Here is a 20,007-nt window from a genome sequence, read left to right as displayed (position 1 = left end):
GGTGTAGAACAATAACAACTAACAAAAATAATCATCAGCAACAGCCAACAACAACAATAACAATACAACACATCAACAGTAACACCACAACAACACCACTGCCAATCTACCACAATAACAACTATCCACAATACCCTTTGGGTTTTTAATTTAAATTAACAACATTAGTTCAACATAACTATTCACATAATCAACATAGTAAGGAAATTATAAACTTCAATTAGAACAAACCCATTTAAAAGAAAGGTAAAAAGAGGTTAGTACCTCTGCTGTACTAGGAGCAGCGAAAAACAGAGAAGAACCGAGAAACAGAGGGGTTGAAGGAGTTTTTCGAAGCTTCAGTGAACATCATCGGAGCTCCGGCGAGGCTGAATAACAGCAGCGCAACGCCAACGGCAGGATTCCTGTCGTCGTTTGTCGATGAAATAACACGCCGCAACGAATTGCTCGCTAGACAACCCACGAACAACAAAGAAGAAGCGAGAGAAGTACGCCGTCGTAGAACAGCGCGGCTCCGGTGAGCTTAGGACGCCGGCGAGACTAGAAAACTCCGGCGAGCAGCGACAGCGAACGAGAGAGAGGAGGTCAGGTTTCGCTGGGGTTTCGCTGGGGTTGGGGTTTTCAGTTATGGAGTTTTGAGGTTTGAGAGACACGGGGAGAGAGAAAGAACTTGGGGTGGGTTTTTGGTCTTATCTCCCAAACCGACAAAGGGAGCTAAATGAAATGAAAACTGACCCAACTTAATAAAACGTAACAATTCAGTTTCATATTTTGAATAAATACTATTTAGATAAATTTTATATAATTGAAAACCAAAATATTAATTAAATAACAAAAATGATAACTTCTCAAAATCGAATATATAAATATATTACAAACGCGACAAATAAAAAAATCATATTCCAACATAAATAAAATAAGAAATACGACACACAATTAACTTAATAAATATAATTAATATTTAATTAAGCACACTTAAAATAGGCTATTACACATACACTATATCATTTTAAAATATATGATATCATGTCAAAATACACTATCATGTCAAACACTATAACGATCGATTATGATAATTTTGTGTAATACACAAATAAACTACACTATAACATTTCAAAATACACTATATTATGTCAAAACACACTATATCATGCAACACTATCATGTCAAAAAACACAGCAAAACATTATCATGTCAAAATACACTATATAATTTCAAAATACACTATATCATGTCAATATACACCATAACATGCAACACTATCATGCCAAAAAACTCAGCAAAATACTATGATTTTAAAATACACTATTATTTTAAAAATACACTATCAGGAGAGTGAAGTTGTCAGAGGAGAGAGAAGTTATCAGGAAAGAGAAAAGAACGGAAGACTGAATGCAACAAAAACAGAAAGTTGTAATCATTAAAACTCACGTGAGATGGATAAGGTGTACACTAAGTTAGTGTGCACCACATATTAGTTTTTTTATCAAATTAAACCCTAAAAACAACATATACAATTTTTTTGCCTTATCCGCAATATTCCAAGCTAAGCTCAACTGCTCAAACCAAAGTACTGCTGCACTGGTATGTACATCTATCAAATATCCAAAAGGTTTACACATCCGAATAAATAGTAGACAGCTTGGTTTCACTCCACTAGCAACAAATATATGGTGTTCTATTACTTACTACTACTCCCTCTAATTTTATTTAATTGCTACACAACCATATAAGGCAAATGTAGCAATTAAAGAAAAAGAGGGAGTACAAACAAGAAGAATAATACCCTCTAAAATCGGATCCTCTTCCCAAAATAAACACAATTGTTGACAACTGAAATGCTCCTAAAAATCTTCATCTAGCTTGAAGACATAGTTCTTGTTACCATCCTTTAGATTAGACATGACAGAAGCCTTCTGATACTCACCCACTCTTCTCTCAAAGAAGTTAGCTTTGCCCCTGCAAATTTTGCCAAATAAAGATTCTAAGTTATAACATAAAATAGGTCCACAGAATAAGGGTACCACAGATTGAAAAAACTATATTCCATGACCATAACTTGTGCTTGTCCAGGTCTTTAAATAGAGTTGTGGTTATATGATTGCCCCATAAGGCCACAATCATCACTTTATCAGCACCTTGTCCCATTATCTCTTATTCTGCCACATCATCCGCATTCACTAATAAAATAAATGATCTGATTTGAGTTACCGATGCGTCAAAACCAGAAGTGAAACAGGATAGGATAGGATATAAAATGGAACATATGATCCATTCAAGAATGGGTTGGCGAAGAGTTGAGAGTTGTTGGCCTTTTGATACACGAGTCAGGTGAGGGTTATTGACCGTTTAATAAACAGGTTGGATCGAAGTCGAGGTAAATCAACCAGTGTGTATGTGAACCTGACACAACTAGGCCAGACCCGTTTTCTATCCTTAAGGACACAGATAGATAGAGACCAGTTTTGTCTATAGTCATAATTAAATGAATCATTCAAGCAAGAGTTCATCTACTAAAAGAGATCAATCTCTGGAAAAGAGAACTTATAGCTCCTTGAAACTCATGTTGTCAGCTCTAAAAATGACATGCTTTGACTATTTGTCATGCTCTGGTTATATTGTCATGCTTTATCAAGCTCTAATTCTAAATTGCAACAACAAATTCATTATAACAACTCAGTATACTCACGTCAGTGATATGAACTCCATCCAATCGAAAGGGTTTTCTGCATTGTATCTCTTTTGGTTTCCCAAAGCAACCTGAAAGGAGAAAGTTAAGCAATATCAATAATCAGCATCTTCATCTATATGTGAAAAGGGCAACTGCCCCCGGTGTGGGAGGGAGAGGGGGGTGGGGGATAAATAAAAGAGGGAACTCGGAAACCAAGTTAATATGATATCAACTGTACCAGAAGTCGATCTGCAACAAATTTTATGCATTGCTCCATTAGCACAACATTCATGCCAATCAAATTGCATGAGAGTGCTTCACATACAAACTCTATCTCAATTTCAACAGCTTCATGCACAATCTTTTCAACTGTTTCTGGCAGCAGCTTTTTACGCAACAAACTGCAATTTGTAATTTTACTAAGCACAAGACAATAGGGAAAAACAAAAAGAACCAGTTGTAGGTGCTTGGAATTTGAACTATCAAACTTGTACTATACAGAACCATTAAACAGAGCAACAAATAAAATTTCAAAAAGGAAACATAAACTGCATAAGAAAATAAAAAGGTTAAGAAGCTCAGCAACAATAGATTAGATATGCAAGATGGAGAAGAGAAACCTGTAGAGAAGACAGGCAAAGTCACAGTGGAGGCCTTCATCCCTCGAGATAAGCTCGTTTGAATATGTCAAACCAGGCATCAACCCTCTCTTTTTAAGCCAAAATATGGCACAAAAGCTGAGGAATATGACACAACAAACTATGACCCTTAGTCTGAATTTCACAATGAAAAAATGAACAACATTAAGTCAAGCAGAAAAATCACCTTCCGGAGAAAAAGATCCCTTCAACACAAGCAAATGCAACAAGTCTTTCTGCAAAAGAATTTGAACTGTACAACAGGCACACATGGAGAAGATTCCATACAGATTTACTATTATTTCATAGTACAAGAAAGCAAGAAAAAATCGTAGTTTGAGCTTCAATGGCCATGAGATCACTAACACTTTGTTTGGATAGCAACATAGAATGGAAAGGAAAGGGAGGAAAAGAGGAGGAAAAGGGAGGTGAAAGGTAGAGGTACAACTTTCCTCTAGATTTCTCCGATTTTGGAGGGATGGTGTTCATTAATTAAAGAGGGAGGGAAAATGGATCCCTCCCTCTCCCTCTACTTCCTTTCCCCAATCTCTTATCCAAACAAGGGAATTACTTCCCCTCCCTTACCTTCTCCCTCCCCTCTCCAATTCCTCTTATCCAAACAAAGTGTACGAGATAATTTGGAGTATCAGATACATATATAATTATATAAATACTCTCTAGGCAATGCCCTTTTCTATATGCAGCTTACACACTAGCTTAATCCACCGCAAGATTGAACTCCAGATGACATGGTGAGTGGAAATTGTAATTAACCAGCTTGGATCTTTTGCCAAAAAAAAAACACGCTAAGCAAGGAGCTTACACCAACAACCAAATACAAGGAGCACACTTCCTGAAGAATAATGAATAGCTGATACAGCATGAAATTCATAGGTTGCATTGCTCATTTAAAAGTCTCGTCTACCGCAATTTCTAGAAAAAATACTTCCCGTGTTCCTAAATGAGTATTACATTCACTTTTTCATGTAACTCAATGCGTTTTCTGATCATTAATATCTTGTGATGAATCAAGAAAGGCCACCTGTCATGCTGACGTATTCAAGGCGCAAAAAGAAAGGAGAGCCAAGTAACAAGTGAGTGGGAAAGATGCTGAATTGGTTAGGGAACAATTCTGTTAGGAAACAATCATTTTGTTACTGAGTTGTTACAGGAGCAGTAGTGGTTGATGAGAATAAAAGGGGAGAGAAGAGAGAGAAAAGGTTTGGAATTATTTTGTAGAAAGTTATCCTTAGTGGAGAGGAGCTGAGTCTCTCGAATACTCAGTAATCCTGTATCTTTCTTTCGCTGAAATACAAACTCCATCTACTTTCCTTTCGTATTTCTTCTCTGTTGGACTTTTGATAACTCTAGGTGAAGCAAGTTCATCTCAAGTGGTATTAGAGCAGTCGATCATGGCACCTCCAAAGGCTAACCAGCGCATTGAGATAGTGGAAGAGAAACTCGCCGGTGTGGACAAAACCATATCGGAGCGCGTGGATCGAGCAGTGGAGAAGGCGATTGCGGCAGCGATCTTTTCCTTGCGCGAGACCATGACAGAGCAGATCCAAGAGGGACAATCGGGGGTCGCGAAGAAGGTAGGAGAGGACATGGAAGCTTTGGGTGTGAGGTTAGAAGGGAGGTTGAATCGAGACAGAGAAAATCAAGAGTTGTTGGTCAACCAACTGAAGGTCGACCAGCATAAATTCCAGGAAGAAATCAAGTCGGCGATCTCGATGCTGCAAGTGTCACGAGTTACGCCGGAGGGACCGCCAGAAAATAGTGGGAATCGTGGTGGAGGACTTCACGCAACCGAGGGTAATGGACTTGGGCGGTGGAGTGGCGGTTTTGGAGGCTTGGAAGGAAGTGATGGTGGCAACGCCGGCGGTGGGATGTACCAGGGAAATGGCCCCGGTGGGGTAAACTGGAAGTACAGAAAACTTGACATGCCCGTTTTTTATGGAACTGACCCTGATGGGTGGATTCTTCGGGTGGAGCGATATTTCTCGTTTTATCGATTGTCTGAGGAAGAGAGGTTGAAGGCTGTTGTGGTGGCGATGGAGGGCGACGCACTCCGATGGTGGCAGTGGGAGAATAAGTGACGACCCATTAGGTTGTGGGACGACTTAAAATCCTTCCTACTTCGCCAATTTCGACCGGAACTTGGAGGTTCGTTGTATGAACAGTGGTTGGCGACGTCACAGACGGCGGGGTGGCAGAGTACAGAAGGAAATTTATTGAAATGGCAGCTCCCCTGGACAGAATTCCAGAAACGTTGCTATTAGGTCAATTTGTGAATGGGTTAAAAGAGGAGGTGAAAGCTGAGTTACGTTTACTAAACCCACTTAACTTGGAGCAAGCCATGGAGATGGCGGGCCGGATCGAGGAAAAAAACCGGATAGTCGGGTCCAAGAAAGGGGGGGCAGCCAACAGAAGTTTGGGCCTTACTCTTCTTATAAGAGTCCTAGCCCCAGTTATTCACCCTCAGTTGGAAACCACAGTAGCATCACTGGGCCGAAGACTTGGGCTGGAGAAGAAAGCAAAAGGGCTTTGCTATCGGTGTGACGACAAATGGTCCCTGGGTCATCGGTGCCGGGGAAAGGAAATGAACGTCGTTCTGGTCGACGATGATGAAGATGCAAACACCGAGTTCGACGCCAGGAATCCCCCACTTCGCCCACCGGTGAAATGCCAACTGAGGTATCTTCAAATTCCGTTATTGGATTATCAAGTCCTCGTACTATGAAATTGACCGAAAAAATTGGGGAAAAGGATGTGGTGGTCATGATCGACCCTGGCGCAACACATAACTTTATTTCCCTACTTACTGTTGAAAAATTGGGCATTGAAATTTGGGGATCTGGTGGGTTTGGCGTTTCTCTCGGGAATGGAGAAGCGATTCGTGGTAAGGGGGTTTGCAGGAAGGTGAAGTTAGAACTAGACGGAGGACTTGTAGTGACAGAGGATTTCTTACCTCTAGAGTTGGGTAACTCGGATATTATACTCGGGATCCAATGGCTTGAGAAGCTGGGTACAGTACTGACAAATTGGAAAACACAAATGATGCAGTTCGAGTTAGACGGCGTGTCAGTCACATTAGTGGGAGATCCCCCCTTGGCTCGCTCCAAAGTTTCATTACAGGCCATGTTTCGTACCATACGTAAAGAAGGAGGTGGATTATGGTTGGAGTTCAACCAAGTGGAAGGATCAACGAAGGAGGAAAATGAGGGCGTTAGAGGCGAGGTACCTGGTTTTTTAAGTGACTTATTGACTGAGTTTGGGGCTGTGTTCGCACCACCAGCAGGGCTGCCACCACAACGGGGGCATGAACATGCCATAATTTTGCAAGAAGGGAGCAACCCGGTCAGCGTACGACCCTATAGATACCCGTACTTTCAAAAAACTGAAATTGAGTGTTTGATACAGGGGATGTTGGCTGCCCACATCATTATACCATCCACTAGTCCCTTTTCGAGCCCAGTACTATTGGTGAAGAAAAAAGATGGCTCGTGGCGGTTTTGCGTTGACTACCGTGCATTAAATAAGGAGACGGTTCCGGACAAGTATCCAATACCGGTGAGTGATGAACTTTTGGATGAGTTACATGGGTCTACTTGCTTTTCTAAGTTGGATTTGAAGGCGGGGTACCACCAAATCCGGGTTAGGCCAGAAGATACACACAAAACAGCCTTCCGAACCCACGAAGGACACTATGAGTTTTTGGTCATGCCGTTTTGTTTGACCAACGCTCCAGCAACGTTTCAATCGTTAATGAATGACATTTTTCGCCCATTTTTGAGGAGGTTCGTTTTAGTGTTCTTTGACGACATCCTTGTTTACAGTTAACCAAGGATGAACATGTGATGCATCTTAGGTTGGTGTTAGAAGTTCTGTCTCAGCAACAGTTAGTGGTTAATTTCAAGAAGTGTGAGTTCGGGAAGTCCCAAGTAGCTTACTTGGGGCATGTTATTTCCAACCAAGGGGTAGCGGTTGACATGGAGAAAATTCGGGCTATGTTAGAGTGGGGGGAGCCAAAGACGATCAGAGAACTTCGGGGATTCCTTGGACTCACTGGGTATTAGCGAAAATTCATAGCCAATTATGCACAAATAGCCCAACCCCTCACAAAGCAACTGAAGAAGGATTGTTTTTCATGGTCTGAACGAGCTACAGAGGCGTTTGGGCGCTTGAAGATGGCCATGACCAGCCCTCCAGTTCTGGCAATGCCAGATTTTACTCAGCCATTTGTTGTGGAGACGGACGCCTCTGGGTTTGGGGTGGGGGCTGTCCTAATACAAGGGGGACGTCCCATTGCCTTCTTCAGTCGGTTACTCGGCCCTCGTTCACAGCACAAGTCCATCTATGAAAAGGAACTCATGGCTATATGCTTAGCCGTGCAACGGTGGAAGCACTATTTGTTGGGTCGACATTTCAAAATCCGAACATATCAACAGAGTTTACGCTTCATTACTCAACAATTTGAACTGGGTGCTGATTTTCAGAAATGGGTGAGTAAACTAATCGGGTTTGATTTCGAAATACAATTCAAGCCTGGCGCTTCTAACAGGGTGGCCGATGCATTATCAAGAAAGGAGGTGGGTGAAATGGAATTGGGGGCCTTAATTACTTCGCAGGGAATTGATTGGGGAGATTTGGAGAAGGAAATTGCTAAAGATGGGCTGCTGCAGAAAATTAAGGCAGATGTGCTTTCAGGTACTACTCCTCAATGGGCTTTTTCAGTTGTTGATGATAAGCTTCTGTACAAGGGCCGCTACGTAATTCCCCGCACATCGGCATTCATTCCCATTTTGTTAAGGGGGTACCATGATTCCCCGGTGGGAGGACATCAAGGTGATTTGAAAACGTACTTGAGGATGGCAGCCGAGTGGTACTGGATTGGGATGCGCAAGGATGTGGCTGACTATGTGAAACATTGTGTTGTCTGCCAACAGAACAAGTTTTCTCAACAGTCACCAGCTGGACTTTTACAGCCACTCCCATTACCATCCTTGGTTTGGAAAGATATATCGATGGATTTCATCGAAGGCTTACCTTTATCTAAAGGGGTAGATTCTATTCTGGTGGTAGTGGACCGACTGTCCAAGTATGGTCACTTTGTTGGTCTACGTCACCCATTTACCGCCTTGACAGTAGCAGAAGCATTTGTTAGAGAAATTGTGCGTTTACATGGGTTTCCGGTTTCAATTGTCTCTGATCGGGACATAATTTTCTTGAGCAATTTTTGGCGGGAGTTGTTCAAACTGCAGGGCACAACTCTCAAACGCAGTATAGCTTATCATCCACAAACGGATGGCCAAACGGAAATCGTGAATAAGGGAATTGAGACGTACTTGCGATGTTTTGCTGTTGGACATCCGAGACTTTGGGCTAAATGGCTTCTGTGGGCAGAATTTTCCTACAATACTTCCCCCCAACATGTCCACCAAAATGACTCCCTTTAAAGTCTTGTATGGACGAGACCCACCACCATTGTTACGTTTGGGTAAGGGCCACACCCCTGTTGATTCACTTGAAGAAATGTTGTTGGACCGTGACGCCATTTTGGATGATTTGCAACTGTATCTACTGAGAGCACAGCACAAGATGAAACTTGCAACAGATTCTAAGCGCAGAGATGTGGAATTTGCAGTGGGGGAGATGGTGTACTTGAAGTTACAACCATATCGCCAACGTTCGTTGGCTAAGCGCCCCTTTGAGAAGCTGGCTCCGAGGTTTTATCGCCCATTTCCCATCATCGCCCGCATTGGGGCTGTTTATAACAATTTCGAGTTGCTAATTAAATTAAATAATATCAAAAATCTACAGAAAATTCGGCAGAGCTCCGTCTGAAATATGGACTGCCTAAAATTCAATTTAGGGCTCGCGTCCAAATTATAAACCTGTCTGAATAATCCAGCAAACCAAGTTCTCCAAAATCCTTATCCAGCTCAAAAATCAATACATCCATGCATAAGTACCCGAAATCCAAAAGTGTTATTCCACGGTTATTACAGGAACAACCGTTAAGGATAACTACCTAACTGAATTAATGTTAAAGCAACAACTAAATTAAACTATTACAATCCAAACGTGTAAAGGTTTAAGTAAATTAATATTTACAACTTTAAGTTCCAAAATGATGGTATATATATAGTGCAGCGGAAATAAAACTACTATATTTCAACTAAGCTAGTGGAACGTTGCTCTCAGCCCACACCCCACATGCAAATCTTCATGTACCTGCATATATCAGGCATGTAATATCAGCCAAACTGGCTGAGCAAGATTTCATACTAAGAAGCCAATCATATATGCAGGTAGGATATAACAAACATATCCTACAAATCATTTACTTTCAAAACATAATACTAAATACAAGTTTATAAAACCCGTTTTCCTTTCTTTGTATTTCTTTCCAAAACGTATACATTCTTTCTTTTTCTTTTTGAAACCAAATCTTTTCTTTCCTTTTCCTTTTGAAACCAAATTCTTTCTTTCCTTTTTCTTTCACAACATATATTAAAAGTCTCAAAGTTATAAATCTAGAGAATGGAACAACTTTTATTTCCATTGGGCTAGCTAGGCCCTCCGGATAAAACTAAGACAAAGATCCCTAGTGTGCACACCCTACAAACGGCCAAACCGTAGCAGAAGATCAGAGTCCGAGGTACTGATCAACGTACCCCCACAAACTATTCTATAAGATCGAGCCAAACCCGACAAAGTTCCATTCTTTGAGATGCCACACAGGCAATCCCCACAATTTTAAAAACACAAAACTATTTAATATACTCTTTCTATAAACTTTCCTTTACCTTTCGATTTGTGGTTCGAAAACCAACATCTTTATCTTTGGAGGAACATCCTCCCTTACCAACAAAACTTTCTAATAATGGAGGAACATCCTCCTTTTTAAACCACTTCCAACAAAATGAGATACATACCTCTTCAAAACTATTCTCTAACTACAAAAGTTTTAATAAGAAATCTTACCTTTTAAAATACAGCAAATCAACTATGTCAAGCAGTCAATACGGCTCCTCAATGAAACCGGAATCTACAATATAAACATATATGTACTCATTAAGTATAATAGACTTGGCTTAACTAGTTAATGAGCTTTGCTTAACTCTAGTTTTATAAATTATGAGCCTCACTTCAAATAACATAACTAACTCATACTAACAATACTAAAATCTCTCTTAGTTTATATAAAACAACACCTAAACTTCATAATATATATTTAGATACTTAAAATCCATTAGGAAAAACATTCAAACTTAAAACACTCGAAACTAGATTTATTAATTTCAACAGAAAATTAAAATGGGCATAACTTCCTCATTCAAACTCCGAATCAAGCGTTTCTTGAGCCTAACTTGAGTAGAATATCGATATAAACAACTTTTGTGAAATAGTATTTTTGCGAAAAACTCCCGGAAACTGTTGAAAAACATGAAATACGAAACTGACCTGTGATTTCTACGAACTTCAAGTCTTGTTCATAAACTCATTAATATCATGAAACAATCTCACTAAATCAAACTACACCCAATATTCACAATCAAAAACCCCCAATTCAATTTCAATTATAAAAACCCTAACTTCATAAACTTTGAGAAAACTAAAATTAAATTAAGAACTTAACTTACCCACTACTATGGAAGATTAATGGTGAAGAAAACTTGTGAAATCGACCCTTAAAACGCACCCTAAACCTCAAACGCACCGAAATCCGACTTTTTTTTGTTGAACATATTCCTCACATGCCGCTTGCCGCTAGATATAGATTATTGTGTTGTAGTTGAGGCGCCGGAAAGATAGAAATGTTGAAGGTGGTAGTGTTGAGATGAAGATTGTGAGAGTTTGATGGAGAGGATGAAGATGTGAGTAATGTTAAACGTAAGTTTTGCTTGTTTTCTTTTCTTTTCTTTTCATATTCTTTTATTTTCCTCCTTTCTTTTTTTTTAACATGAATACTACTCCTTTCCTTTTTCCAAATAACTATATAGATATATAACCTTTCTTTATAATACTTAAACTCTTCACTAAACTTAACCCACTAAATTCATAAACATTTGTATATTTTTTTTAAATAATTCCTACATAAAAATATTAAATATGAAATAATTAAAAGAAATAATTTATTTTCAGTAGAATAAATATTAATTATATTCCCAAAAACTGGGGTGTTACACTGTTGCATATAAGTTACAGTTGCCAGAAACTAGTAAGGTTCACCTGGTCTTCCACATCTCACAGCTCATGAAGGCTATTGGTGATGCGCCTGTGGGTGCGCACGTTCCACCTCAGTTGAATGCAGACTTGGCATTAGTGGCTGAACCGGAAGAAGTCCTTGACATTAAATCTGTACAGGAAGGCAATGTCTCTCACATTGAGGTGTTGGTAAAGTGGAAGCCTTTGCCTCCATTTGAGGCCACCTGGGAGGATGCCACCTTGCTGACCGAGCGTTTTCCATCTTTCCACCTTAAGGACAAGGTGAGTTTTTGGCGGCGGGGTATTGTGATGAATCAAGAAAGGCCACCTGTCATGCTGACGTATTCAAGGCGCAAAAAGAAAGGAGAGCCAAGTAACAAGTGAGTGGGAAAGATGCTGAATTGGTTAGGGAACAATTCTGTTAGGAAACAATCATTTTGTTACTGAGTTGTTACAGGAGCAGTAGTGGATGATGAGAATAAAAGGGGAGAGAAGAGAGAGAAAAGGTGTGGAATTATTTTGTAGAAAGTTATCCTTAGTGGAGAGGAGCTGAGTCTCTCGAATACTCAGTAATTCTGTATCTTTCTTTTGCTGAAATACAAACTCCATCTATTTTCCTTTCGTATTTCTTCTCTGTTGGACTTTTGGTAACTGTAGGTGAAGCAAGTTCATCTCATATCTTTAATTACACACAAGTAAAAATAATAAAAATGAATAATTAAAAGTATACATCGAGACAAATCTAACAAGATCCCACTTGACTATGTTTTTCTTTATATAATAGCAAAAAAAAATGATTCTAAATTAGTTGATGGATAGTGTCAATTCACTCAGCATAAGAATGGAGGAAGTATAATTTGATGCTAATATCACCTATAAACCTAACAGATGGACTTATGAAGAGTCTTTTACTTCACAAATTCGAAAAGTGAGTAGCAATATCCAAGACCAAGATCAAATGCTACCTCATAATCCATTTTAAAGCCCAGTTGGCCTTCTTTATTATACATGGGATTGTCTCAATGGCATTGAACAAGTGGGTCTTCTCTTTTGAGTCCCTAATATATGTCTCCAACAACAAGCTGTACATCTCTGTGAATAGGCAAAAGTGAAAACAACTATTAGCAATATGAAACATGCATATAAACACTGCAACGAATCTAAAACCTTACCAGAATGTATGTTCTCCATTGCTATTTGAAATCCATAGAAAGCGCGAGCCTTGATGAGTAAAAAGAAAATGGCAGTAAAAAATATGCAAGCATCATATTATATCAATAAAGCATAGAGAGAAAATCACAACATAACAAGAGGATAATACATAGAGCCCAAATAAACCCCCTTTTTTCTTTTTCTTTGTCCTTGATACTTGTCTCACATAGAGAAACTTCAAAGGAGTCTTAAACTTTTTAGGCAAACAGGTGGGAATTTAATGGATAGTATCTACCTATACATGAAAGCAATAGCATTAAAAACATGGCAGTAACATCACAACTAACTTAACAAAAAATTATGGCAATAACCTATGTTACTAGCTCAAACTCTTCAGTTTACCTCAAGTATCCATGTTTGATCCTCGACACTCCAACACGGTTATGCACACTTAGATAATTCATTTTGGGCCAAAATCATGGACATTTGGACACATACCCGTGTACGACATAAGTACCCGAGTTCGAGTAACATAATGCTAACATTACATTCAACTGAACATAAATTGACACCCAAGTTTCCCTAACATGGGATCTGGCTGACTAATTTGATTTAATAATGTCACCTCTGCAACTTTGACATCATTCAAAAATCTTGCAGCAAGATTCTCCAGAACAATCCCATCGGATGCAGCAAAAAAGGCCAGCACATGAGTTACGAAATGTTTTTCTGAATCTGATAGAGCATCCCACTGCTGCACATCATTGGAAAGATCAACCTCCTCAGCTGTAATAAGCAAAAAAGCATAAGTATGATTCATAACTTCACACAAAAGGAAATAAAAAAACAAAGTATGACAAGAGAAGAAAAGAAAGGTACAAATATCTACAATAAGGCTTCGTTCCTTTCCCTATTTGACCTCATTTAAATTTCATCATTACATGAATTATTTTTATTACTGACACCAATTTTAATCAGGCCAGTTTACATATATATTTCTAGCGGATTAATTGGTGGTCCACGTATTCCTAACTGGGTAAGCTTTGTTTATCTCGATGAATCAAACAGAATAGCGACTGATATATCCAAAATGTTCACATGCTTTAATAGCTCAACTTCAAAATAAACTTAATACTGTTCAACTTAATTTCCCTAAAAAAATTTTTAAGGTAAAAGAGAAACACCTAACACCAAAAAAAACCCAAATACTTGAAAGACTATGTTGCACAATTGCATACTTGGCCATACTTGTCTAAGATTACAGAATTAGAAGTGTTATTGAACAGTGCCAATGAATATCTGACATCATAAGAGCATAGATATATGAGAAAACCATGCGTAATTTTTTTTGGCAATTACCAAGCTAAAGCAGAGAAAAAATATTTGAACCAACAAACTTGATAAACGAATAGACCATCTTCTATAATCTACACAGAATCTGCTTTTCCAAGAAATAGGCAGACAGCTGAAGAAGCTTCAAGAAATGAAGCACTGATTAGGGGGGTCATTACTATATGGGATGAACTGTGATCCACTCAAATAAGTTATGTAATATTCTATCTAACTAGTACTAGGACAATCAAATCGGGACTTCAGGAAGGAAAGAACAGTCTTAATGAAACATCTACCTCCCCCAGTAAGTATAGAGCCTTATCAATTGCAAACATCTCCAAACAATGGTAGATGGAAGTACCTTCTTAGTGCATCATTATATATATTATTGAGTTTAATGCATCGTTTTGCACAAAGTTCTTTTGCAGCATCAAGACAAAATTATGAAACTAAGGATATGTGTATGTTTAGTACATAAATTATTCAAACTACAAAATGGTCCCAAAAATTAGAAACATAATCTTCCTTCTTATACTTTAAGTATATAACTTATAATCTCCATTCAGACTTCCTATATTACAAAAACTAAAGCCTAACTCAAATAAAAGGCAGAGGCAAACCCAACAGCTAACTTATCTAAATAGAATAAACATCCAACTTCACTATTCATCTGCATATTTTAACAAATGGCTGCAATAGCTTAACAGTGTATTTAGATGTAAGTATTTGAAGGTAATGGGAGGGCATGGGATTGAAGGATACACTATTCCTAATTAGAATATCGAATAGGCAATAGGAAGGTATTAGGGAAGGGGATATGAACAAACCCATTTTCCTTCCTCTTCTGATGAATCAAACCCTTCAGGGAGTGTTTGGCTCACTAGTTTTAGGTATGAGGTATGGGTTTGGAATGAACAAAACCCATACCTAGTGTTTGTTTAACTTATTTCTAAATTTTAAACCTCAAACCCATAAGGTATGGGGTTTAGAAACCCATGGGGGGAGGTGGGTATGGCTCATTGGCTCATACCTTACCTCTAGGTATAAAATAAAAGAAGATTTTTCATTCCTAAATGAAACCAAACATAAATTATTAAGTATCAAGTTCCAAACTCATACCACCTTGGTTTCATTCCTGATTTCAAACCCATACCATTATATGAGCCAAACATCCCCTTAAATTGATCCTTCCATCCCCTCCTACCTCTATGATTGTTGACCAAACGCACCCTCAACAAATAGCCGTCGTATGTCCTTAAGAAAACAATTTAGACAGCCCTTTCCGTAGTTTTCATGCAAGCAAGAAAGAATTGCAGACTAATATGCCTCATCAATAGCACAGTCCTAGTCGTATGCAAATGTAAGAGCACAAGTTCTTATACAAGGCATAGTTGCAACTAGCATTTATTATAAGACTTGGATGGAGACAACTTATAAACCCCTTACAATAAGTATAGTAAGTCTGTCTCACATAACTTTGATTTCAAGGCCTCATATTTTTTGCGCATTTTCTATTTGGACATTTTCCAGTGTGCTCAAGTGCAAAAAAGAATTGGTTTTTGAAGAACCTAAGAATTCGCACTTTTGTTGATGTAAGAACAGCAAGCATAAAAGTTCCCCGAATATTTGACCGAATCATCAACAAACAAAAAAACATTACCACCACAATTTGCACGAAAACCCACACAAATTATAGTATCTTGTACAAAAACCTAGAAAAATAATTACAAGGTGGCAAAATAGTCAGCCAAATTCGAAATTTTTATGCATCATTATTATTTATAACAAATAATTTAACCAAAATTATACATTATCCACCAAATTTCTACAATATTTTTCCAGACAAAATTCAAATATAATCCAAATTCAAATTAATGCCATATTATAACATAGAATTAAAAATAAACCAGTCCAAAAACTAGCCTCTGCCTTTTTGTACATCTCCCAGAGTTGATTATAACGAATAGGGAACATACAAAACCTCTGAGAATTTTCCATTAAAATGGGGTCACCTTCATCCCCAAATTCTTCTTTGTTTTCTCTCTCCTCTCCATTTTCCAAAGAACCCATTTCAGAAATCCCAAAAGAGATAAAACCCTACAAAAACCCTGCTTGAAGAACTAAATAACAGAGGGTTTTGGCAGGGCAGAAAGAGAAAGACTTGATTCTGTCAGCACTTTTTTTTTTTTTTTTTTGGTTAACTTTTTGTGGGTGTTTGGGTTTCTTCTTCATATTCACGAGAAAATTTTCATGTGGGGACCTATTCTTCAACACAAGGCAAGATCTTCGATGTTCTGCTGCACACGACAAAGGTTGAAATGACGTCGTTTTTTTAGGGGTGGTAATTGATCATTTTATGTTAAGTGTAATGTAACCGTCTCGTGAGGTTCTCGCGAAAGATATTGGGCCTATAAAAGGTTTTGAAGGTATAGGCCAAAGCCTCTGTTTTTAACCGCATTTTTGTAGGGTGGACTTGGAAACCTAAGATAAATTATTAATTGATCCATTTAAGTTGTAGTATGAGATATGCAATCCGTAAATGATGCATACATTCATATAATGAGAAAGGTGCACACATGTACATGGCTAACAAGCCAAATGTACATGAATAACAAGTCAAATGAATATATGTAAAATTGTTAGTATATGTTAATTGGTATTGGTCTTTATGTTCATAACCTAGTGTTTGATACTCATCGTGCGCACCTTACCCACCATAAGGATATGTTCACCAACTAATTTGCATGGGACATGGGATAACCAGAGTTACCCATACAAATAGGTACTAAACTTTGCTAAAAGTTGCGAATTACTCACCTTAGTTGTAAAAGTTGCAGTTTGTTCACTCAAATCCTAACTCTATTAACTTCTCGTTAATTAAATAAACTAATGAAATTGACACAAGAATCTAAGAGGAGTAAAAGAAGTGGTGGTATTTTTGGCATCCAAAAAGTACTTTCTCTTGCTTAACTTATTATATAAGAGAAAGAACCTTGTTTAAGACATTATATTCTCCGCAAGTGGAATAGAAGATTCAATTTACTTCCTTCTTCAAGCTTTCTCATTAATTTCTCTTTATTTCGTCAAGGACAAAAATTGCATGGAAAATTTCAGCAAGGAAGATTCCAAACCTTTCTCCTCCCCAAGGTATACATGTAACTACTTTTATGCTTAAATTCCTTTCTTTTTTTTTTCTAAAGTGTTGTAGACTACAATGATTTTGTTTTTTTTTTTGTATGATATCATGGAACGAAAGAGTAAGCAATTTTTTTTTGTCTGAATAATGTTTGAAACATGTGAGTACTATTTTTTTGTACTTCAATTTGTTTAGATACATGTGAGTAAAATATCATATAAAGGTCGTTTCTGGGATTAGAGTTTTTTTATTATGTTAATTGTTTTATGGTCTTCATTAAAATAATCCTTAGTGAATTAAACAACTTGTTTAAATTGAAATGAATTCTGTTAAAGGATTTGTTTGAGACATTTGCTTTTTATTTATTTTTATTTTTTTAAGACTGGTTGCCCTAGATGTTGCATATCCCTTGTGCCGTGATTAAAAATCCCTACTTTAATTTCCACATATTCCTAAAGCTAAATTGGGAAGCTCAATGGAATGTGGAGCTGACCTGCAAGAAATGTTGAATTTGGTGTAGGCTGAGGCAAGTTCTCTACCATGACAACCTTACTTTGGACCTCATAGTAACTTTAGGCGTTGGGCTCTGCATGATACTATTTACAACAATGGAGTGAACCTGATGGTTTGGCTTTCTAAAGACATGACAATATATTTTGATAGCTTCCCTTGGCTCTTTAAAGAGGATTGATGTGTTGAAGGTTGTTTGTGGGGGAGTTGGTGGGTAAGTAGTTGTTATTTTATGGTGTTTGTAGCTGACTGTTCTTAAGCATAGACGAATTCAGTTATGTTTTGTTAGGATGGTTGTCATAGCCATTTAGCAGTTGAATGTGACTGAAGTTTAGTATTTGTTTTTGGCATTTGTCTATGACAACCTTATTTTGATTGTAAAAAAAGTTGGCTATACTTTGGTGGTTGATTGTGTTATGTGAAAAGCCAAATTCATTAATGTAATTGGAAGTTGAAATTAATGAAAATTGCTCTTTTTGGTAGACACATTCTCATTTATTTCTTGCATATGTTTGTTTGCTTTCATTATTGCATAACTTATACTTAATCCATGTTTGATTGTGCACCATTAAGGAAAATGGACTACTAACTGTGACATGGTGACAATGGGGGGGAATGTCAATGTGTTTGGGACATTCCTGAGTGTGTGAATATGTCTTACATAAAAGACTTGATTAGCAGTTTGGGTTACAAGGACATATTGAAACTTCATTACTTAGACCCTAGTAAGGACTTCTTAACTGGGATTAAGTATCTCGGTTATGATAAAAGTACATTTAATAAGTTCCTAGAATTACTTATGCATTACAAAGTAATTTATGTCTTCACTAATCATGATGTATAGAGGACCTCATTTATGTACGAAGCTAAATTGAATCCTTTGTTTCCCTACATAGCAATAGCCATACTGAATCCTTTGTTGACCTACATAGCCAAACTAAATCCTTTGTTGGCCTATTAACTTCAGTTTATAACCTCATTCCTTCAACAAATGTGAACCAAGCAAACATAGACTATGACACAAAATGCACTAATGAAGATGATTTTGGGGTAGTGCATGCTAGAGATAGGGTGAAGGAGGACAAAAAGAAGCAACTATCATAGACTATTAACATTAATGATGGGTTTAATGAAGAGGAAAGTGATCTAGAAAGCCCTAGTAAATTAGATCAGGGAGATTATGGGAATCTAGTTGCACCTTAACCACACACCAACAAAAAAAGAAAAAGTTTGTTAGAGGTATGAGAGGGTAGCAAGTCCAGGTTCTACATTGGTCATTTGAAAATGCTAAGACTTTTTGGAAAGCCGTTATTGACTACTTCATTACAGATGGTAGGTACATTCATATGCAGAAATGACAGCAAGAGAGTTGGTGCACACTTCATTAATAAAGACAAAGGACGCCCATGGAGAATTTGTGCATCTTGGGAAAGAGGGAAGAGGAATTTCATTGTAAAAACCCACAATTCTGAATAACACTTGTAGAAGAACTCCAAAGTTGAAAAAGATGAAAGCAACTTGGATAGTTGTAATTACTCCCTTTATTTTTTTTACTTGCAACCGTTTAACTTTCACTCTTGCCAATGCATACCTTCAACTATTAATATATATAATTATCGATAATTAAATTCTAAAAAGTAGATATTCGGAAAATAAACTTAATGCTGTTCAACTTAATTTCCCTAAAAAAATTTAAAGGTAAAAGAGAAACACCTAACACCAAAAAAAACCCAAATACTTGAAAGACTATGTTGCACAATTGCATACTTGGCCATACTTGTCTAAGATTACAGAATTAGAAGTGTTATTGAACAGTGCCAATGAATATCTGACATCATAAGAGCATAGATATATGAGAAAACCATGCGTAATTTTTTTTGGCAATTACCAAGCTAAAGCAGAGAAAAAATATTTGAACCAACAAACTCGATAAATGAATAGACCATCTTCTATAATCTATTCCGAATCTGCTTTTCCAAGAAATAGGGAGACAGCTGAAGAAGCTTCAAGAAATGAAGCACTGATTAGGGGGTTCAGTACTATATGGTATGAACTGTGATCCACTCAAACAAGTTATGTAATATTCTATCTAACTAGTACTAGGACAATCAGATCGGGACTTCAGGAAGGCAAGAACAGTCTTAATGAAGCATCTACCTCCCCCAGTAAGTATAGAGCCTTATCAATTGCAAACATCTCCACACAATGGTAGATGGAAGTACCTTCTTAGGCATCATCATATATATTTATTGAGTTTAATGCATCGTTTTGCACAAAGTTCTTTTGCAGCATGAAGACAAAAGATTATGAAACTAAGGATATGTGTATGTTTAGTACATAAATTATTCAAACTA

The 20,007-nt window shown here is 37.6% G+C and overlaps 1 protein-coding gene and 1 long non-coding RNA gene across 2 annotated transcripts in view; one reads left to right on the top strand and one right to left on the bottom strand.

Annotated features, from left to right (window-relative positions):
- Positions 1-19,273, top strand: part of LOC125496013 (uncharacterized) — a 31,887-nt gene extending 12,614 nt beyond the window's left edge. The window contains exons 2-3 of the long non-coding RNA XR_007272623.2: positions 17,096-17,154; positions 18,983-19,273. This is a non-coding gene — a long non-coding RNA (uncharacterized LOC125496013). The remainder of the gene's footprint in view (positions 1-17,095; positions 17,155-18,982) is intronic.
- On the bottom strand, positions 1,433-16,278 carry LOC104907976 (ribonucleoside-diphosphate reductase small chain A). The gene is made up of 9 exons (XM_010697004.4): positions 15,915-16,278; positions 13,301-13,461; positions 12,696-12,744; positions 12,489-12,615; positions 3,497-3,562; positions 3,292-3,408; positions 2,910-3,072; positions 2,690-2,760; positions 1,433-1,959 (listed from the first exon to the last, which is right to left on the bottom strand). The coding sequence occupies exons 1-9, from the start codon at positions 16,075-16,077 to the stop codon at positions 1,845-1,847; spliced, it is 1,032 nt and encodes a 343-aa protein (XP_010695306.1). The 5' UTR covers positions 16,078-16,278; the 3' UTR covers positions 1,433-1,844.
- Positions 19,274-20,007: the final 734 nt, after the last annotated feature.

Source organism: Beta vulgaris, chromosome 3 (genome assembly GCF_026745355.1).
Source record: "Beta vulgaris subsp. vulgaris cultivar EL10 chromosome 3, EL10.2, whole genome shotgun sequence".
Lineage (NCBI taxonomy): Eukaryota > Viridiplantae > Streptophyta > Magnoliopsida > Caryophyllales > Amaranthaceae > Beta > Beta vulgaris.
The sequence above is the reverse complement of the archived record's forward strand: the minus strand, read 5'-3'. Positions and strand labels throughout refer to the sequence as shown.

Coding starts and splice junctions, on each gene's coding strand:
- LOC104907976 (XM_010697004.4), bottom strand. CDS start 16,077: ATGGGTTCTTTGGAAAATGGAGAGGAGAGAGAAAACAAAGAAGAATTT. Junction 13,462..15,914: donor AGAGGCTAGTTTTTGGACTG/GTTTATTTTTAA, acceptor TGCTTATTACAG/CTGAGGAGGTTGATCTTTCC. Junction 2,761..2,909: donor TTGTTGCAGATCGACTTCTG/GTACAGTTGATA, acceptor TTCTCCTTTCAG/GTTGCTTTGGGAAACCAAAA.